General features: G+C 43.3%; 1 protein-coding gene across 4 annotated transcripts in view; it reads right to left on the reverse strand.

The window, feature by feature from the left end:
• The window catches only part of IGSF11 (immunoglobulin superfamily member 11), a 112,465-nt gene that overhangs the window by 3,433 nt on the left and 89,408 nt on the right, over window positions 1-19,624 (reverse strand). For 3 of the 4 annotated variants that reach the window (XM_088158975.1, XM_088158979.1, XM_088158977.1), the window contains exons 2-6: window positions 3,819-3,982; window positions 2,445-2,652; window positions 1,495-1,650; window positions 392-514; window positions 11-161 (exon numbers count right to left, since the gene is read on the reverse strand). In XM_088158975.1, coding sequence (XP_088015101.1) covers window positions 11-161; window positions 392-514; window positions 1,495-1,650; window positions 2,445-2,652; window positions 3,819-3,982 — 802 coding nt within the window. Of the gene's footprint in view, window positions 1-10; window positions 162-391; window positions 515-1,494; window positions 1,651-2,444; window positions 2,653-3,818; window positions 3,983-14,600; window positions 14,731-19,624 lie in introns of those variants that run through there. The other variant, XM_088158978.1, reaches the window with a different exon arrangement.

The following is a 19,624-nucleotide window of genomic DNA, read 5'->3' on the forward strand; positions in this document are numbered from 1 at the left end:
TGACCCTTACCTTATCTCATTGGGAATTTCCTCTTCCTCTTCTTCTTTGTGTTTGTTTTTCCAGTAGAACAGTGCAACAGCCACCAACACAATGCAAACAACAAGCACAACAGCACCTGTGGCCACTGCTCCTGCAATTAGGCCAATACTCCGTGGGTGAGCTGTGGAAATGATTGAACAGAGCATGGAGAAGAAATCAGGGATGGGCTGTGGCCATCTGTAAGCACATGAAGCTACCATGGCTTGGGAAGGGAGAAAGGCAATGTTCCCATTCTAGGTCATGATTATCTTCTGATAGAGAGACAGGTAGTGGCTCACAGCAAAGATGGTTAGACACCTTATTGTCACAAGACAGAAGAAGGTGGCCAAGCCTCCCCAGCAAAATACTTACGTGCAATGACTTGCACGTCCAGAAGGCAAGTGCTGGTTCCAATAGCATTTGAAGCCACACATTGGTAAAGACCTGAGGACACAGTGCTGATATTTCGGAGAGTGACAGTGCCCTGGACTTGGTCTGGTCAGAGAGAAAAGAAGGATTTAAATCCCTCCCCGACTTGAGGAAAATCATGAAAAGGCAAAGCCAGCAAATAGAGAATTCTGGTTTGAGACTATTAAGAGAGAAATAAATTAAGGAAGAACCTTGAGATGGAAGCATTGTGTGTGTGCACACACACACAGAGACAAGATTAGGCCTTAAGGAGCTTGCACTAGAGGTTTCTTTTTCTTCTTATAGAGGAATATCTGCAGACAAAAGTTTGGGACTCTCAGTGATGTGTGAGAACAGGGAAAAAAGAGATGCAGAATTACCTATAACCAGATCTACTTGTTGAATTCAATCTTGCTCTGCAGAAACCCTACTCTCCCAACACTTCTCTTCCAGTATACCTCATTCCCGAATTATATTAAACTGAAAGCTTCCATATTTTTAAAATAGAGCAAGATAAAAGGCAAAAGTACAGCTACCAGTATTTGATCAAGACACCTAGGCTAAGAAAACTTATGGATGGGACTTGAGGCTGGGAAACACCAGAAGCCTGCTTCTCCATACATCCGAAAAGCAGCTCTGGCAGTAATTTATTGGAGAATTGTGGCCTCAGTGTGAGAAACTAGGTGTATTTCCCTGGGATTATTCTGCTTCTCTTTTCCCAGTTTCCATTCTACAAGACTTCCTTTTGGTTAAAAATGTAGGTGAGTTGGCAGCTGAAATTTCTGGCCACATGACAACATCTGGCAACCACACTTTCTCTCTTCCACTCAATCCAGTCCTTGTTTTTCAATGGGGAACATGTTTCTATACCAAAAAAAACATGACATTTTAAGTGGCCTCTTGATGTTACCTGGTCCACGGTGGGCTTTAAGAATCTTCACCCCAATAAAGGGACCATGCAAATGGTGACAGTAGTTCAATGAGCCATGCCACCTCTCACAACTCAGGCAAAGGACAGCCCCAGGCTGCCACCTGGGAAATAAGAAGATAATCAACAGAATGAGCACCTTGTGTGGCAGTTGGGGGCAACCTGGGGACATTGTCCAGTTTCTCCCAGAGGTATGTTGGCCGGGGGATGCCTTCTTCCGAGCTGCAAGTCAGTGTGATATCGCTGCCCACGTCCAGGGATCCCTGGATTCTGCAAAGCGGGACAGAAGGAGGAACTGCGAGAGAAGAGGGGAATGTGATAGCAAATCAGGAAATGTGACCAAACAGTGGAGTGCAGGCTCGCTCTAGACATGTGCTGCTGGGGAAGGCAAGGACAGTGGCACAAGCTATCAAGGGGACAAGAACAAGGCAGCAGACTAGAACTCATTATGGTTTGGGGTGCAACAATTCACACAAAGATTCCTGATCCACCAGCCCAGCAGGATTATAGACTACTGCTGACTTTCACAGGACACAGTTCTCTTAGATCCTTACCTTGAGAGAAACATGAATATTTCTGTCTTTGAGACAGCAAGGAAGGTGAGATTTAACAGAGCTGCATACAAAATTTACTGTGATTGGATTTTGCTTTCATATCCCTATAATGGTATACACTTTGGAGTATTTAGTATCAATGGGAGCATCCAGGACTAACTGTTTTCATGGAAAGGAAGCAAAGATATAAAGTCATTCTCTCCTCCTGTTGCTATGCACCAAACCCCTTATGCTCCATTCAGCCCTCCATGATGCCCTTGTACTTTATTCCCACTTCTTTGCAACTCCATATCACAATACCGCCACAAAAACTTTCTCTCCACCATATTTTGAAACTTCATTACACACTGCTGGCCTATGAAATCTGTGTGACCTACAAACTCCCACAGTACCCACAACACAGCCCATTCCTCACCACGGTATGTCTGTCGGCTCAAAGGCCCACAGTACCTTATTTGCTCATGATGCACTATCATTCACAGAGGTCTTCTTGACCCTATTTCCCCCCTCTCCCCCATAATATCAATAAACACACCTAAGACAGTAAGTCCAATGACTCCAATATTCCTGACGCCTCGGTCGGGAAGATTGTTGACCAAACACTGGTATGTGCCAGTATCTGATAGCTGAGTGTTGTTGATGAAGATGGAGGCACTAGTGGTTGGCATTGTCACAGCAAACCCCACTCGCCCATAGAACTGGGGTGCACCTCCAAAGATCTGACCCCCTTGGTAGAGAATAACCTGGAAAAGAAAGAAAGGCTCAAACAACACTCTGCAGGAGCTGAGCAAGGAAGAAGAATAGCAAGCAAAACATGGACTTCCAAAGCTGAAAGGATCTGTTAGTAAAGGATCTCTGAATAACCAAACCTCAGCATCCTAGCACAGGTGTATTTTTCCAAAAGAAGAACACACTCTGTAGCCCATTTACATCATTAAAATTGTTCATAAAGGTAACAGACCAGGAAGATACCCAAATCACCATGTGTAGCTGGACTGACAAAACAAGCCTCCTTCATATGATAGTCATTACCCATCTGGACAGGATCGATGTATACAAGCAGATGCTCTCTGCAGGTCAGTGAATACTTTGAGGAAAAGCATCTGCCCAGTGGAAAAGTATCATTTTGAGTCTCCAGCAGTAAGACCCTGCCATGATTTGACACTGCTTACTGAAGACCTTTGGGATGAGCTGAATGACAGGCAGTGCAACCTTTGAACTTGCATAACCTCCGCCAGTCAGACTGTACTCAGACCAAGTCCCTGAGGAGCAAGGATTCTTCAGTGCAGGTTCTCACAACGAATACAAAATGTGATGAGGGCAGTGTGACCCAAGAGGGATGTATTTCAGAGAAATTACATTCTTCTCTTGTCAGAGTTTGCGGGCAAAAAACAGGCTAGCATATCTCAGGTTATGAATCTTGTCCCCACCATCATATCCTCTTATTTGCTAGTATTCATAAGAATAGAATTGCAAAAGCTACAGACAGTGGAAAAATAAGGAGGGAAGAAAAAGGGGTGATGAGTCTATGAGAGGACATTTTAAATAGATTTCACAGGTTTAAAGCTGCAGCTACTCCCAGGCCCTCCAAGTTCCACATCCAGTGAACGGAAATGTAGATTTCATCTCCTGTGCTTTTTCGAACACACAAACCACTAGAGGCTCAGGGAAGAAACACAGTACCACATATGTTTGTCCCAGCTGCACATCCAGCCAAGGACACAATGGGCTTCTGTTAACAAAACATTGAAGAAAACAGACTCATGTAATATCCAGAGGACATCCTCAGCAGTGGAGGGACAATGAAGTTCTGAGACAACCAGAGAGTAAACATTGTAGAGGGCCTACATCCAGAACAGGGAATAGGAAAGCCCCAAGGAAATACATGTTCCAGTAAGAAAAGACCTACCTGTTGAGGCTGGTTGGCATTAGAAAGAGGAATGACCATCCAGATGACATTAAGATTAGTGAGGGCAGCGTTAGTGGTGAAGGTGCAGGGCAACACTGCTGTCTGGCCTCGGGCAACCTGGATACTCCCTGAACTGACTGACACCTCCAGAGGACACACCAGACCTGGAAAGATAAGCACACACAATTCAAGCATTTCAGGAGAAGGACACAAAGTTCAAAGCGCTGCAGGTGGCCCCATACCCTTACAGTTCAAAACAGTATCCTATTCCTACACCGTACCCTATATATCAGGCTAAAAGGAATTATATTCCTTCCTCACAGATCTCTCTGCTCTCATGCAGATCTTCTTTATAGACAAATGTAGATGTGTGGACCTTTTAAGTGAGGACACTCTAGTTTCAGAACCTCTGAGAACAGCTGGACTTCTTGGCAACAGACAAGGAGCCATAAGAAAAATCAACTGTGTCTAAGAGAATATGCTTTTAGACACGTCAATCTTAATGACACTCAACATCAGGGAAACAGAAACTGCAATATTAACTAAGAAACACAGTTCTCCTCCCACTTCTTTGCCTCATAGAATCCAGCAAGACCGGAAGTGTTTTAACAATATTTTTAATTTAAAGGGTTAAATGTCTAAATATTTTACAGTCCAGCCATTTCTATTTAGCTGATGAAAAATTACTATTGCTAGTGGAGGATCTCATCAAATCTTGTCTATTTTCCAAGATTTCCACTATTTACTTCTTTGTATTCCACACACACTGGACAAAGATGAAAGTCTGAAAAGCCCCAGCTATCTGGTATAGCAGGTCAAGGCTGCCATTTTAAGACTACAAGTCACACATGGAAATATCTCTGTTCCTACCACCAAAATCTTGTTGAATGAAACTAACCAAGGGGCCTCCGCCACCATTTTGCACTAAAATGCTTTAAAACATTTTTTTCCACAAAATCAAAATACTGACTACAAAAACCTATATCTCTATATGACAGCACACTATTTTTTGTTCAAAGCATGTGGGAGGATACTGGAGAAGAAGGCAAGGAATTTTTATACTCCAAGGCAACAGCAGAATACTGCTAACATCCAGGTGCTGTCCGCAGACCACCCTATTCTCTTGCTGAATCCAGGAGGGGCTGCCTGCAAAGTTTCTATTTTCTGCCAAGAGACAGAGGTTTGATGAAGGTGACATGCTTCATGAGAATAGTTTTCTATCTGCAGTACCAAGAAATCAGACAGGCCAATGTCCGAGGAAAAGGTGAGTGTCTCCCACACGCTTGTCTGCTGAGATCCTTCCCAGACTGCCTAATGTAGAAATGCATCACCCGAGCCTGGTGGTGCTGAGCTTCAGATGCTACATATCCAAAGTTTTTATCATCTGAACAGCCTTCCATGTGTTCTGATGTTTGAACTGACTGCTTCAGAGTTGCAGTACTCCAGGACTTTCATTCCTTCTTCCACATGTCCTAGCTATAATACCCCAAGTAATTCAGGGAGGCTCAGAAATGCTTCAGAACAGAGTCAGACAAAATTTCACTTTAACCTCTTCAAGTGAAGTTTACACATTCTCACTTTGTGGGGAAAAAAGCACCCTGAGTCTGATTTTCCTCATTGCCTTGGAACATATTTAAAAATATGGAACCTTCTGGAAAATCCTAGGGAAATAGTTAATCTCCAGTGCTAACATCTCAGAGCATTAGGTAGCTGGATGAGAAACAGCTGGTGAAAGCTTAATCAATCCATCTTCTATGCAACTCTGTTAGTAGTATGCAGAAATAAATAATTTGAAGAGCCAGTAATAAGCATCACCTTTATCACAAGGCATCTGCCTTCCAGCTGTTGCTGTGGGCAACAGGCTGGGAATGGATTTGGACCCCTCATTTTCTTATGGCTGTCCAGGCAGTGACAGTAGCCCAAAGCGATCCATATCAACTTTGAAGATTTCTCTTGCTGAATGTGACTCCCACAGGGTATTATCTTTTCTGCAGGCTGAAATTTGAAGGTTATCTTGCCATGACTACACATCCAGTCTAGCATCAACCATGTGCTAACCATGTGTAGGGAGTCACAATGATTTGAACATCTTTTGGATTGACATCTCTCTCCAACATGGTGCGGAAAGTTCTTCTGTTACATTCAGCATAAATTTAATGAGATCCTCTCCATGAGAGGAAAAGAATCTAGTCATAGAATCTAGTAATCCAATTTGGAAAAGCAAAATGTGTGTTTCAGCCTCATTCCCTATTCCTTCCACTTTCCACTCCATAAAAAACCCACACATTCAAATTCTTGTCATTCAGGAAAAGTTATACTTAAGTGTGAGTGTTCCAATTTACTGGAAAAGTTAGACTTTGAAGTTTGCTTTGCAGGATTAGTTACATCAGTCACTCAGTCATCAAGATGATGAGATTTTCATGTCTAATCACCCTCTTCCTACTCCTAATATTTATTATTAGTTGATTGTAAACATCCTGCAGAATAATAAAAACACTAAAATAGAACATGCATCATTTATTCACCATAAAAATAATTTTTGATACGTTTGAGAACTTCCCAATATACTCATGAACAATTTTAAAAATGAAAGAAAACACATATCCCCTTTTCCTTGCCAGTACCCCACTCTTATGCTGCAACACCCCACAGCCCACATTATCAGCTTTTCAAAGCACCACAGCATCCCTTGTAATTTGAATGCCATGGAGCAGGGAAGCACTAAGGAAGGCTGAGGTCTCCATTCATTTCTCTGGTCAAGGGGAGGTGCTTTGAACCTGGTTTACCAGATGAGCACCCACACACACACACCACACTGTCCTATCTCTGACTTGTTAAACCACCAGGCAAGGCAGCTCCTCAGGCTTGCCTTTACCTCATGCAACCCAGGGCATACCAGCTGCTCTTTGGTCCTATTGGTGTACACTTAAAGACTCATTTTGTTAAGCTGAGTGGCACCTGCGGGGTTACAGCTGGATAAAACACATACAACCACTTTTGACAAGGAAGCTTAAACAAGGCAAGAGAAAAAGTAGGCAAAGTAGTCTTCCAGCAGCATTAACAGGGAGGTAGGGTGGTGTGTTAGCACAGTATTGGCAGGCAGTACTATAAATTACTCCTTTACCAATGAGGCAGCCAAAAGAGCAAAGACCAAACTCTCCTCAGAAGCTGCACCATCTCAAGACTACTATAATATAACACGTTTACACATGCACTTGTCCATCTGTGCAAGTACTTTCGTGACTGCATTCTTCCACACCAACATTCGTGGCCCAAAACACAGATGGGTGCACACAAAGTCGCATATACTTTAAAACCTGTATGCCCAGGGAGACACCTACTAGGAAAGCACAACCAAATGATTAATGTTTAAACATTTTAAACAAAATTAGACATTGCAAAAATGTGGGTTTGTATTAATGCAAGAGGAAGGAGGCAGAGGAAAGAGGGAAAAGGAGATTTCAAATTTAGCATATCTGTTGGGATTAGGATTTTTCAATACAGCCTAAGGAATGAGGACTTGAATTCCCTTGAATTGATATAAATGCAACTATAGATATATGCACATGCAACTGTAGTTATATGCACAGGTATACAGCCTACTAAGTCAAATTACATAAAAGAGGTAAAAAATAATCAAGCAAAGGATGTTGTAAGAAGTCTCCTTCTGCAAAGTTATACAATCCAGGTATTTTCTAAGCATTCAGAAGTTTAATGATTTCAGAGAGACAAAGAATCAATTACCACCAAATCATCTCTCAGAATTGGATTACAATGGCCATTACACCCTCTCTTGTGACTGCAGTCTCCTCCTTTCTTAGTAATTAAGCAACCCTGCCAGCAGCATGCCCTGAGGATGAGCAGGGTACACCACTGTCAGCAGAAAGAGGAATGGGCCCTTCCTGTACGTAGGACACTTTGATCTTAGCTTCATTCAGCAAACAGTGTTCTCCTTTGATCATGAGGCAGCAAACTCCCATCACTAACTAGAATGGATGTACCATTTTTCTGTCCCCTATCAAGTGAACCAGTCAGCAGAAGAATGTTTTGGTTGCAGAGGCTCTTTCAGAATTTCTTCACATTCAGGATCAAGTAATTGTTCTGGCAACAGAACTGATTTCATTATTGATGGCTCACTGCTGTTGCTTTTCCAAGTGGAACCTCAGCTCCCTCCTTGGTATCCATGAAGGAGTCTATGTAGGTAGTTTATACATAATGTCACAAGCACATATGACACAGTCCCACAACCCACCCTCCCTGATAAGTTTAAGGAGGAGTCAGGTGCTACCACATTTTCTAGCTGCCCTAGAGGGCTTGCAAGCATCACAGAGCCTTCAGAACATACCAGATACAGTGAAGCCAAAAGACATGGGCAAATCTTAGCGCTTTGACTCATTCTAAGCAGGCAAAAAAATGTTCTCAGCTCCCAGTCACTGCCACACCTTTTTGCTAGAGATCACCAGCAGAATGAGCAGTTTTGGCACTTGCTAGCAGCAAACTTCTGATACACAGAGGTAGAGACCAGAATACAGATTCATTCTGCAGTGCTGGTAAGCCAGGGAAGAAAATGACCAGGGGATGAAGGAGAGAAGAAGGTGTGAAAGGGATGAAAGAAACCCTCAGCTTTGTGCATTCTGCATCTCCAGACCTCAAGGGAAAATGTGTCAGAATGTGTGTCGCTGTGGGGAAAATGAGAATAAAGCTTCAAGCTGATTCAGCTTGTATCTGAAACCCAGGGAATGGTTGGAATTTTTCCCACCGGTCCCAGCACAGTTAGCAATCCTGTTGCCACATGCTGGGGAAGATACCTTTGGCAGTATGACATTTTGGGTCCCTTGTTAGAGAGGCAAAGATGAGGTCACACAGAAGTTTCAAGAACAGGGTAGAAACATAGTTTTCCCTCTGGCAACCGCAGGCAATGGAGGGAGAAACTGCAGAGCAGTCTTTTTCCTGAGATGAAAGGAAGTTGCTGTACTTTTTGCCTGCCTCACACCTCTGAGTCTGGGACCAAAGCTACCCCCTGTGCTAAAGAAAAGAAATATCTCCCACCCGGAATGAGCTGAGGTACACTGTCAGTCCAACACACTGAGCTGCAGCAAAGCCTACAATCCAGGAAGGAGTGACTTACAGCAGGAGGAGAGGGGAACAGATGCAGGGAGTACATCTACCATAGGACCTGCCTCTGCAGCAAATATTCAAAAGCCCTGAAGGAGCCTGGCTTGCAGTTTCAAACACAGAAAACACTGAAGATATCCAGCATGATGTGACAGCATCCAAACTGGCTGCTCAATAACAGCTTGAATACTGGTCTTGCCTGTTCTCACCAGGGACTCTCTATCCTGTTTCATTCTGGATGTGGTACACTAGCTAGTTCAAAGTCTATCTAACCAAATACAGTATTTACCCAGCCTAATGTCTGGAGGCAGCTTGCAATAGATTCCACCCTGCTTGGAGAACCAACATAACCAAGCACTGCAATGGAGGACAGATCAGAATTTATGCCTAGCAAACTATTTCCAGTTCACTAAGGAAATTCTACCATGGAAAAACTTCCAGGCTCTAAAGTCATTCTGCAGAGCAGGCATTTGAGACAGATTCATGCTGTTGTAGTAGACTGCATCCTAAGTCCAAGATGCCCTAGCACAAATGTTCCTGGGAAAGATGCTTGGTAGAAACCTCCTTGGACCAGTAATAGTGGGAGTAATGGAATGAGGAATGAAGGCCTCCAGCAAACTGCCAGCTCACAGCAAGAAGACAAAGTTTGCTCCAGACATTCACAGAGGGGATCGCTTCTGTGCCCTAGTTTGAGAGCACATATTATACAAGTGGCTGACAGGTCTAGCAATGGGATAGTAACCTGTGGGGGACAATGGAACAATGTATAAGGCAAAATAATTTCCAACACTTTCCTTCTTATCTTTGCTGGCTCTGCAGGACAAATTGGAACAAACAGCAGGAAAATAATCCCATCTAGTATGGTTTTGAGCAAGGTCTCTGTAATACAGGCATTAAAACTATACCAAAGCTAGCTTTTCCTGCGAGGTGTTTCTAGTGTTATTATTCCTTTTGAATGCAGGTCAATAGGCACCTTTATCCCTGGAGAAACCATCAGACATAGCTTGTGGTATCAGGTCATCCCCCAGCATAGAGCCTCCCAAGTGCAAATATCCATTTTACTCTAGAAAGAATAATCTCAGAATTGCTGCCCAACCTGTAGGATATGCAGGCTAGCAGACACTAATCCAGAGAGAAAACACAGTATCAGTGTCTTGAAGTTGAGCTCTTCAGTGTTTCTTGCCAAGAACTAGACTAGATGTGAGGGACACTGGCTACCTCTGAAAGTGTGCTCATCACACTGACCCTTCTTCCTTACTGTTTATAACCTCATCTGAAGTAAACAGAAGACTAACTGGAAAATTCCTGCTGACCCACCCCACTCTGGTCTCAGCTGCTCACTGGTGAGCAGCAGTCACTACCACCCCTGCTATTTTCTCTTTTGGAAATAGATCTTTCTCTGCAGGCCAGTTGGGAGGAGGATTTAAAACGACTGACTGGTTGGGATGACATAGAGCATATCTCCCTGTGCTGACCTCCCCAAACTGCAGCCGTAGACAGTATGAAAAATGGACTTTACAACCAAAAAAAATGCAGAAAAGCTTTCAACTGCATATACCAGAATGGTGTCAGTTCCCCTCCATGTCCTTGTCAGACGAGCTGTATTAGCTCTTGAAGGGGTAGGAAAGGGGCTCTTAGGACATACTGAGGAATTTGATTCCCATTTCTGGCACAGACTCCCTGGATCCTGCTGAGCAAGCCAAACAGCTTCAGATATCTTCAGAGGGTCTCCATTAGTGTGAGATCCTCATGTTCTCAACAGTTTGATTTGCTGAACTGCTGATCACTCAAACCTGCTAGGGCAATAGAGAGAGGTTGTGCTGTCCAGGTAGCAGAATTCACATGATGCTAAGCTACCTGAGCGTCTGAACCATGCTTTTCTAACAGACCTTAATGCTTCTGTTTAATTAGTCACAGATTTGAAGTGCAAAAAATGTTTCTGAACACTGAGAAGAATATAGTGTTAGGCAGCTTGTTGGCATGTGCTAAGTAGGAACAAGAACCCAAATCTGGTTTACAGGTGCAGCGTCATGAGGCCGATGACTCAAATAAATGGTCCTTCCCAGTTCTGGACTCCTGCTGTGATCCAAGTAGGGGCTTCTCTTATATGCTTCTATCAAGCCTTGCTGAAGCTGCCAGGAGAGCTGCCACCTTTGCAGCTCCAGTAAGCTGGGATGGATGCCTTGTATCTATCTCTACTGCCTTGAATGCAGTATGTGCACAAGCCAGAGACAGAAAAACAACTGCATTGTATTATAGCAAGATAATAAAAATACAAAGGAACATTGATAGAACAAAAATAATGTCTATAATGACATTAGATAGGAAAAAACTAATCAATGGCTGTGCTATGGGCATGCATTAATCCCCTTTCCATGGTATAGTGCTGCACTATTAAGTACATCATGGGAAGTTTAACACTTCCCTCTGATGCATGTGGCACTGGCTGGAAACAGAAACTGCTGCTATCTGAGCTGGCAGTCCTTGAATTCATAGCATTTGCAGAGGGCTCAAGGAGCAGCTGCAGTTCAGAGGTTGGGGTTTTTTTTGCTGTAGCAGATAAGCAAGGCCGGAGGGGGCTCAGGGGTGAACAGGAATGAAGAGCTCACTCATCTCTCCCCTAAACTGAGAGTGGAGGGATGGGTTAGGCTAATTCAGCCCTCTCTGTGGGACCATTTGGTGTCAATTTTTGTCCATCCCTGGCTGTGCTGAGAATCAGTCATCAATGACTCATACCCTGAGACTCAGGTGGGCAAATCAGAAGTAGGCAATCTGTCTACAGAAGACAGCTGAAGGCCACACAAGGCAGGATACCCAAGGTACAGAGTGGTGTGTCCTTGCAACACGATGCTAGTAATTTCCTTCTCTCCTCAAGTCCTTCAAAGATGCCTGAAACACTGTTTTCCAAACAGCAGGCACAGATAAGGAGGAAAGCAAAAGTTTAACTGGGCACAGAAAGTTATTTCCCTATTCTTTGTCTTTTACAAAACTAAGACTGGCAAACAAACACAGTTCCTTTTCCTTTACCCCCTACTCCTGTGGTAGATCAGCTCTGGAGAATCCTGCTGCAGTAACTTTAGATGTTGTCATTTTCTGCTGTTTGCCTTGTTGCTCAACACAAGGTTATTGCCTCAAAGCCAGCAAAAGGAGAAAAGAAGCAGTGCCTCTACATCACAGCTAGGCATTAAGCAGCATAACCTGCTGAGGAAGGTGTGGGGATATTCTAACTTCCTTTGTTTTGAGAAGGGAAAGCTGCATTTCAGACATACTGTCCTGTTCTGCTCACAGCTACAGTAGAGGCATCATCCTACAGTAATGGCTGTCTAGGGATGGGAACATTTTAAATGATCAGAGCTAATTACTTTAGCTGAAGTGACTTGGGGGTGAAAGCATATCGAAAGTTTGTGTAAGTACAGTTAAGGTGAGCATCTCAGCGTGAGTTTCCAAAAATCCTACAGCAACAGCTCTCAGCTGCAGACTTACCCATTCATCTAGCTGGGATGCTCATATCTCTCTTATCTTACTGCTTGTCACAGCACACCAGAAATGAAAATTCATCTTTTACACAAAGATTAGTATCTATGTTTCCTGAAAGAGGGAAAAGGGACATAACCGACTGAGAGCAGTGAACGTACACATTGGCTTAATTTTCCTGAAGCAGGTTGCAAAACCTCACTGAAGTCAGCCCTTAATATTCGGGAAGCTCCACCATGGCCAGCACTTGTCTCTGAAAGCATCCTCAAGCATCCTTGCGTGTATCTGTAACCACACCTAAACTCACACATGAAAAGTACAGGTTAAGGCTGCATCGGATGAATTGAGAGCTGCATGTATCATACTTACCTCAGAGTGGGCATCTAATTAGAACTCTTCCCAGGATCTAAAAGCAAAAATAGGCTTGAGTTCCCACTCCCCCTGGTCCTGTTTCTTTGCTAGTATTCTCCCAGCACAGCCCAGTCAGCAGAGATATGTAACACTGTGGATCAGTGCCAAGTGCTGGCCACAGCATGTGACATTGCTGGCACAGCAAAGTTGTCTCCGTGGGGAGAAGTTATCCACTGGTGCCTCTACAAGAGAAATATACCTTCTCCCAAGACTGGGGAACAGACAGTCGGGTTTAGGAAGCTGAAATTAAACAGGTCTGCAAAGCTTTACTAAGACACTCCTGTTTTCTGTTTGCCGAGACATAAAAAATACATTAACAGCCCAGCAGCTTTGTCAATGATTTATGGTCTAAATAATAAATTTCTTCCTTCTCTTCTGGCTAAAAAAAAAAGTACAAAAAGATTGCAACAGTGACAAACTGCTTAATAAGGGAAAACAACTCAAGGTTTAAATATATTCAGTGGTATATTGAGTGGGAAGGAAAGAGACCATAAGGAATAAAATTGAAGTCCAGTGAGGGGAGTTGGCGGGAAAAGGCAGCAGCATGGAGTGCAGCTACCAGACAACCGTCCTTAGGTCAAACGCCATTGCAAATATCCTAACCTATGGTTCAACCAACTGCTTTTACCCAAAGCATCAAGAGTTATGTCCATCCTCCTCCAAAAAGAAGAGCAGAGGTTGATGAACAAAAACGGCACAGGGCTGTTGGGGATTAATTGTTCCATCTTTTTTCTGTGGAATTTTTCCCATTGTTATTCTAAGTATTTGTGGCTACATCTTAGCAGTAATAGTTTTCTCTCACAGGGAAGTGGGGGACAGGGTGGGACCGAAAAATGAAAGGTGAGACAGGGGCCTGGGGTCTCTCTCGCTCGCTCTCTTGTTCGTTCGTGGAGTCAGAGGAAGACGGCCAGGGCATCCTAGCATCTTCCCCGCCATCCCAAGGCCGGGAGCCACGTTCCCTCCTGTCGGACATTGCAGTGCTGCTTTCCCGCCTCATCCTACTACCTCCGGACACTCTGCCGAGCACCACGACCGACACCGTGAGGGGGGAGTCGCTCCTTCATCCCTCTTACACCTGGGCTGCTCCCATCACCCAGCCCCTTCAGCTGAGCAGGACCTGCCCTGCCCACAACACTGGGAACTGAGCACAGGGAGAGGGAGCCTGAGGCTCAAAGGGACTGGAACTGAGTTATACTGTTCTGTTTTGTTGGCAGTTTTAATAGCTGTTGTTGTTTCTGCTGTTTGCTGTGTTAGATATATTAGTAAAAAAACTGTTATTCCTATCCCCATACCTTCTGCCTGAAAGCTTCTGATTTGAAACTATAATAATTAAAAGGGAGGGGGGTTGCACTCTCCATCTCAGAAATGGGGTTCTTGCCTTTCCTTAGTAAATACCTGTCTTTCAAACCAAGACAAGGGCTTGACCTATTAGGACACAGGCTGGGTGAAGATCCAGGGACTTGCTAGATGCTGCATCTTGTCTCCCGCCCATCATCGACATCATCTGGGAGTCCTCAAGGAAGTTCCCTGCAAGAGGGGTTTAAGCTGGGCCAGACCCAGTTCAGGTTGCAGAGAGGCTGAGGACAGCTTCAGGAAGGAGAGCTTTAGGAAGAGGATTGTGGGGCTGCAGTAGTGGAATGGGAACTGGGATGTGGGTTTAGGAAGTTCAGGGGTCCGTGGGCAGTGAGATTTGGAGATAGGAAATAACTTCCAAGAAATGGCTTCACTTCTCCAAGCCAAATGCAAGGGAGCTCTTCCAAATATTTTTTGGGGCCACCTCACCTGTCTTCCCCTGTTACTGGGATAATCCAACACCATCGTCACCCCGTGGTTGCTTATGTTGGCCTGTGGGGGATTATGGTGGGCTCATTCCTTCACAAAGGGGTGTCTAAGACAAAAGAAAATAAAATCAAATATTTTAAAATTTTTGATAAAGGATTTAAAATATTTAAATATATAAAAATAAAAGCAATCCCCAAGGAATCAACATCCCAAGCCCTTTCTGAGAAGAAAAGTTTTCATTAATAGACTGATCTGATTTTCCGTTAGGCCAGAAGGGACTGTCACTAGGATGATTATCAACTTCTTAAAGGATCTGGTCCAGCAAACTGTAAGTTTTGGCTGAGACACTGCCAACAAGTTGGCTATTTGCTTTCCACACCCATTTCATGTCTGGTGTATGAAACACTCTCATCCTGTGGAGTGCACAAATTTTGCAAATGGAAGGATACTTGGCCAAAGGATACTTTGTTGTTCACCACACTTTTGAGGTCCCTTAAAAGCTTTTCTGCTCTGTGACCTGCCTGAGTCCTGTTTCACCAAAACTGTCACCTGTATAGCCAGCAGGAGCCTACCTGGAGCCAGGGCTGCTCAGCCAGACACAGATGCCTAGGTGAATTTGATACGTCCTAGAAATTCCACTAAATGCAGGTAAATCAGTGGAAATATATTTTAAAATGTATGTTTAAAAATTAGGCACATGTTTAATTATCTTGCCAAACTGGGGTTTAAAAAAATTCCTGTAGCTTGTTCATAGGAGAGAGAGCCTTTAAGGCTTAAGAATGTGGAAAATCACAGTGAAACATCCCTATCTCCAAACAAGGCTGATTAAAGCAAAGTCTCTCAAGGCAGTCAGATTAAAACCAGTTACATGGGCATATTCAAAGACATTAGACTTCCATATCTCAAACTTCATTCATCTCAAAATACTTTGGATTTAAAGTTATTAAAATTATCAAAAACTAGCAAACATAATGGGAACAAAAAAAGGCAGAGTCTTTTTCATTTAAGTTGGAAAGAAAGGAAAACCCAAATTTGTCTTGCTCCAGCAAATGTCATGTCAGTAATTGAATGTTACAGATTATGAGTTGAGCTGTCTAAAAGAGGTAGTAAAAGGACAATTTTCCACTGGGAAGAGTTTTCATTAAAATCAAAATAGGTTGTAAGAATATCAACTTTGATGATATTTTCAGTGAACAAAGACAAAACAAATTACTTTGATTTCCCCATTTAATTATGGTAATATTGGCACACTTCAGTTCAATAAAGTAAGAACACCTTTTTTCAATCCATTTGAACTTTTGTCATATATTTAGATATTACATACATTCTGACTTTGCATAATTTTTTTTCAGTATTAGTGCAGTGAATACAAACACACATACTTAATATGCTCTGGTCTTTCAACATCATGTGAATAGTCTCTTTTCCCAGTGGAAATTTACCCTGATTTTTGGTCCTTCCATTACAAAATCTGATCTCTCATTATGATATGAAATGAAACAAAGAGGATACATTAGGACTTCTCTGGAATAAATGTCCAGTTTATTACTTGCTTTAGCTGTAAACAACTACATCACAGTCTTCTCATGGGAACACCCAGAGTGTTGGAGCTGTAGATGTTTCCATGTGAAGTTTGGTCCTCATGTGGCTCAAGGCAAAGTGTCAAGCACAGAGACTTCCACACAAAAGCCACAGCAACACATCTATTTAAGCATTTGCAGTCCTTTCCCAGAAGGAGTCACTCCAAGCTCTCTGCGGTCTAGAAGTGCAGTCTTACCAACCTGACTACACCAAAACCCAAAGCTCGGGTGCAATTTTTGTTGACTATAAATCGGTTCCCAACACTCCAGTCATTTGGGCTAATCATTTCCACATTGCATGTTGGAAGCAAGATGAACAGATGAAATGTACACAGCCAGATTAATACAAATCTGCTGTCCATCTGCTATGTGTCCGTTTGGCATGTGCCAGCACAGGGTGCAAAGTGAAACACCCCCCAGAGCTGAGAGGCTCTCCCTGCTCATCGTGTACCCAGAGCTGAAGCATCTGCAGCTCTACGCATCCAAGCAAAGATCACTGAGCCTGATTTTTCCAAAATGTTATGCACTTTCCCCTTCACCCAGTGCCAGCCCTCTGGAACTCAATTTGTGTACAGCAAATCATGCTGAAAAATTCAGATGCAGAAAGTTGCACTGGTAGCTCTAAAATATGTCAGTAAGGAATGCAGAGACACTATTTTGCAGTGAGGAAAACCAAGATGGAGTGAGAATATAACTCACCCAAACATCATGCAGCAGGTCAGTGGTGAGACAGGAACAAAACTTTAGAACCTGATTCATAGGCTTTGCTCTGCTTATTAATCCCTCTCTCCACCACCGTAGCAGGAATTAGTATTGATTTCAAATTAACACACACATCAATGAGAAAAAAGAATAACCAAGAAGATTCACTGTGTTCAGCTCCATTGGATGCCAACATGATTCTAAAAGCAAACATTTTTTGCAAGCAGCCCTGGCCCAAAGCATTCCAGTCTGGGAGGCACAAAGTAGGCACCCTCAAGGAACTATCAAATACTTATAAAATGGCCCAAACTTTTTGAGCAGATTTTCAAAAAACACAGAGTACAATCATGGCATGCTTGAAATGCAGAAAGGAGACTTTGCGAATGCAGATGCTGCTGGTGCTGCACCTGACAATCCACCTCCCTCTTTAACACCTTATTTTCTGATGCCAAGATCTGAGAGTCAACCCTGGATAACCAAGCCTCACAGTGCCATCTGATTTTATACTTGCCCTCTCTTCTTCCCTTCCCGTGATGTCCTGAATTCTCTTTTACAACAGCTGCTAACTTTTGGAAACATAAAACTGCTACAAGCTTCTCTCATCTCTTAGAGTAAAAGTCTCAGGAAAACATTTTGTAGATTTTCCCTCTGTAACAGATGCAAGCAGTTGCTTATGCCCAAGCAGCAAAGTACACAACTGCTCTGAACTAAGATTTTTTTCTGCACAGCTGGCTCAGTTTTTCACACAGGCGTTATTTCTCCTGCCAAGTCTAAGAGCACACAGAGCAGCATTAATATGAAAGAGTCCATTTGGATACCCGTTTAACAACAAATTGAAAACTCCCCAAGCATAGCCTGTGCGTTGGGTTTTTCCTTTCTCTTGTTTTGGGGGTTTTAGTTTGCTGCTTGTTGGGGGTTTTTTGTCTTTTGGCTTGGAGTTTTCTATTTTATTTCATTTTTTATTTTATGGACCCATCAGGAGGGGGAAAAAAAAGAAAAGGCAAAATAGAACAAAACCATTAGAAGTCACTGAAGAAAGTATTCACCTTTCAGGGGTAAATTCCCTTTCTGAAATCTGAAACACATGTTAATCTTTAATGTTAAACCATAGATTAAAAATTAATTCAAAAATCTCATAGTTTGGAACACTTACAAGTCCACTGCATTATTAAAAGCTCAGATCAGTGCTACTCTGCATAGAGAAGTTTCCCCAGACTATTTCTTTTCTCTTGAAGCCAAAAGCTGGTACTCACTGCTCTCCCCAGGTATCCTTACAACTCAGAGAAAATTACTTGTGTTTCCCAAGAGCTGGGAAAGGCTGAGCCCTCAAATTTACTTACCTTTTTTGTTGTCCTTTTTGTTTGCCCAGAGGGCGAACCAAAGGACCAGGCAGCATGTGCAGAGGTGTTGCTGTTTCCATAAGTATTTTTGGAGCCATGGCTCTCTTACCAGCTGCTGCCTTACAGCTCTGCAGGAGGCTGAGCAGGAGATTTCCATCTCTAGAGTCTGTGTTACCACATCGTTTACCATAAGGGGTAAAACTTTCTCTTTAAGCATTACTGGTTTTAACAGCTGCCTCAGCACAGTTACTTTAGCAGTTACCATCAAAAATAAGCCTCTCTCCTGCGCTCTTTTCTGCACTCTAAGGCTCGTTTCTGTCCAAATACTACACCTGAGACCATCCTCAGGAGGCTGCCTTCACCTGCAGCAAGCTGGGTCCACACCAGATGAACCACAGGGCCAGCTGAGGTGAGTGCTGCCCACGCACCTCCTGGGTGAGGAAGCTGCAAGGGCAGCCAGCACAACTCTTGGGGGGGACTGTCCACCTCAGGGAGGTGCTGATACCTCTCTGACCCTCCAGATACTGCCAGAGAAGAGGACATTTCATCTGCAGTCAAGACTGCTACCTGCTGTGTGATAGCTACTGTGTGAGAAAGAATAGGCTGCACTGCCCCACATGCAGGCTCTCCCAAAATATTACTAGGCTCTGGGTGAAAATTAATCAATCTATTTCTAGCTTTAAATCAGTGCTTGTATTCAGAGAGAAAAGTAATGAAAAATTGTGTTGGTTTGAAAGTAAAACCAGTGCGAGACTCCAAGTCAGTAATACAATTTAATAGGAGAAAAGAGAAAAAAAAATAAAATACATGCAATAATATAAAAGAAACAACCACCAACACAGTCAGAAATACAACCTGACACCCTGTCAGTCAGGGTGTTGGTAGCAGTCCGTATAAATGGTGGCTGCAGTCCTCCTGGATGACAGATGTGGTTCTGTTGAAGCAGTGCTCCTGTAGAAGGTGCAGTTTTCCTCCGAAGATCCAGCAATGATGTGGAAAAAGGTCCGACTTTCCTCTGGGATCCAGTAGAAAGGTCTGCCCTCGGGTCCCAAACCCCAGTTTTTTTATCTAGGTAGGAAAGGCTTGGCTCCTGCCCCTGGTTGGGGCATCTCCCAATGGGGTGATGTAATCTTATCAGTCACACAATAGGACTTAATGGCCCATTAACAGAATATATCTTCTGGAGGAAGGATGGGTTGTGAATAGATAACGATGATCATCCCCCCATCTTATCAGATGGCACATCAGCAGAGGATATCTCCCACAGAGATAAGGATCACCACCCCTCCCACATTTTAACAGATGGTGATAGAATACACATTTTTGCATTGTACCCCAGGACATAATCCACCCCTTATTCTATTACCATCTACATCACACCCAAACCAATACCCTCTTACAG

Source organism: Sturnus vulgaris, chromosome 2 (assembly GCF_052056855.1).
Source record: "Sturnus vulgaris isolate bStuVul1 chromosome 2, bStuVul1.hap1, whole genome shotgun sequence".
Lineage (NCBI taxonomy): Eukaryota > Metazoa > Chordata > Aves > Passeriformes > Sturnidae > Sturnus > Sturnus vulgaris.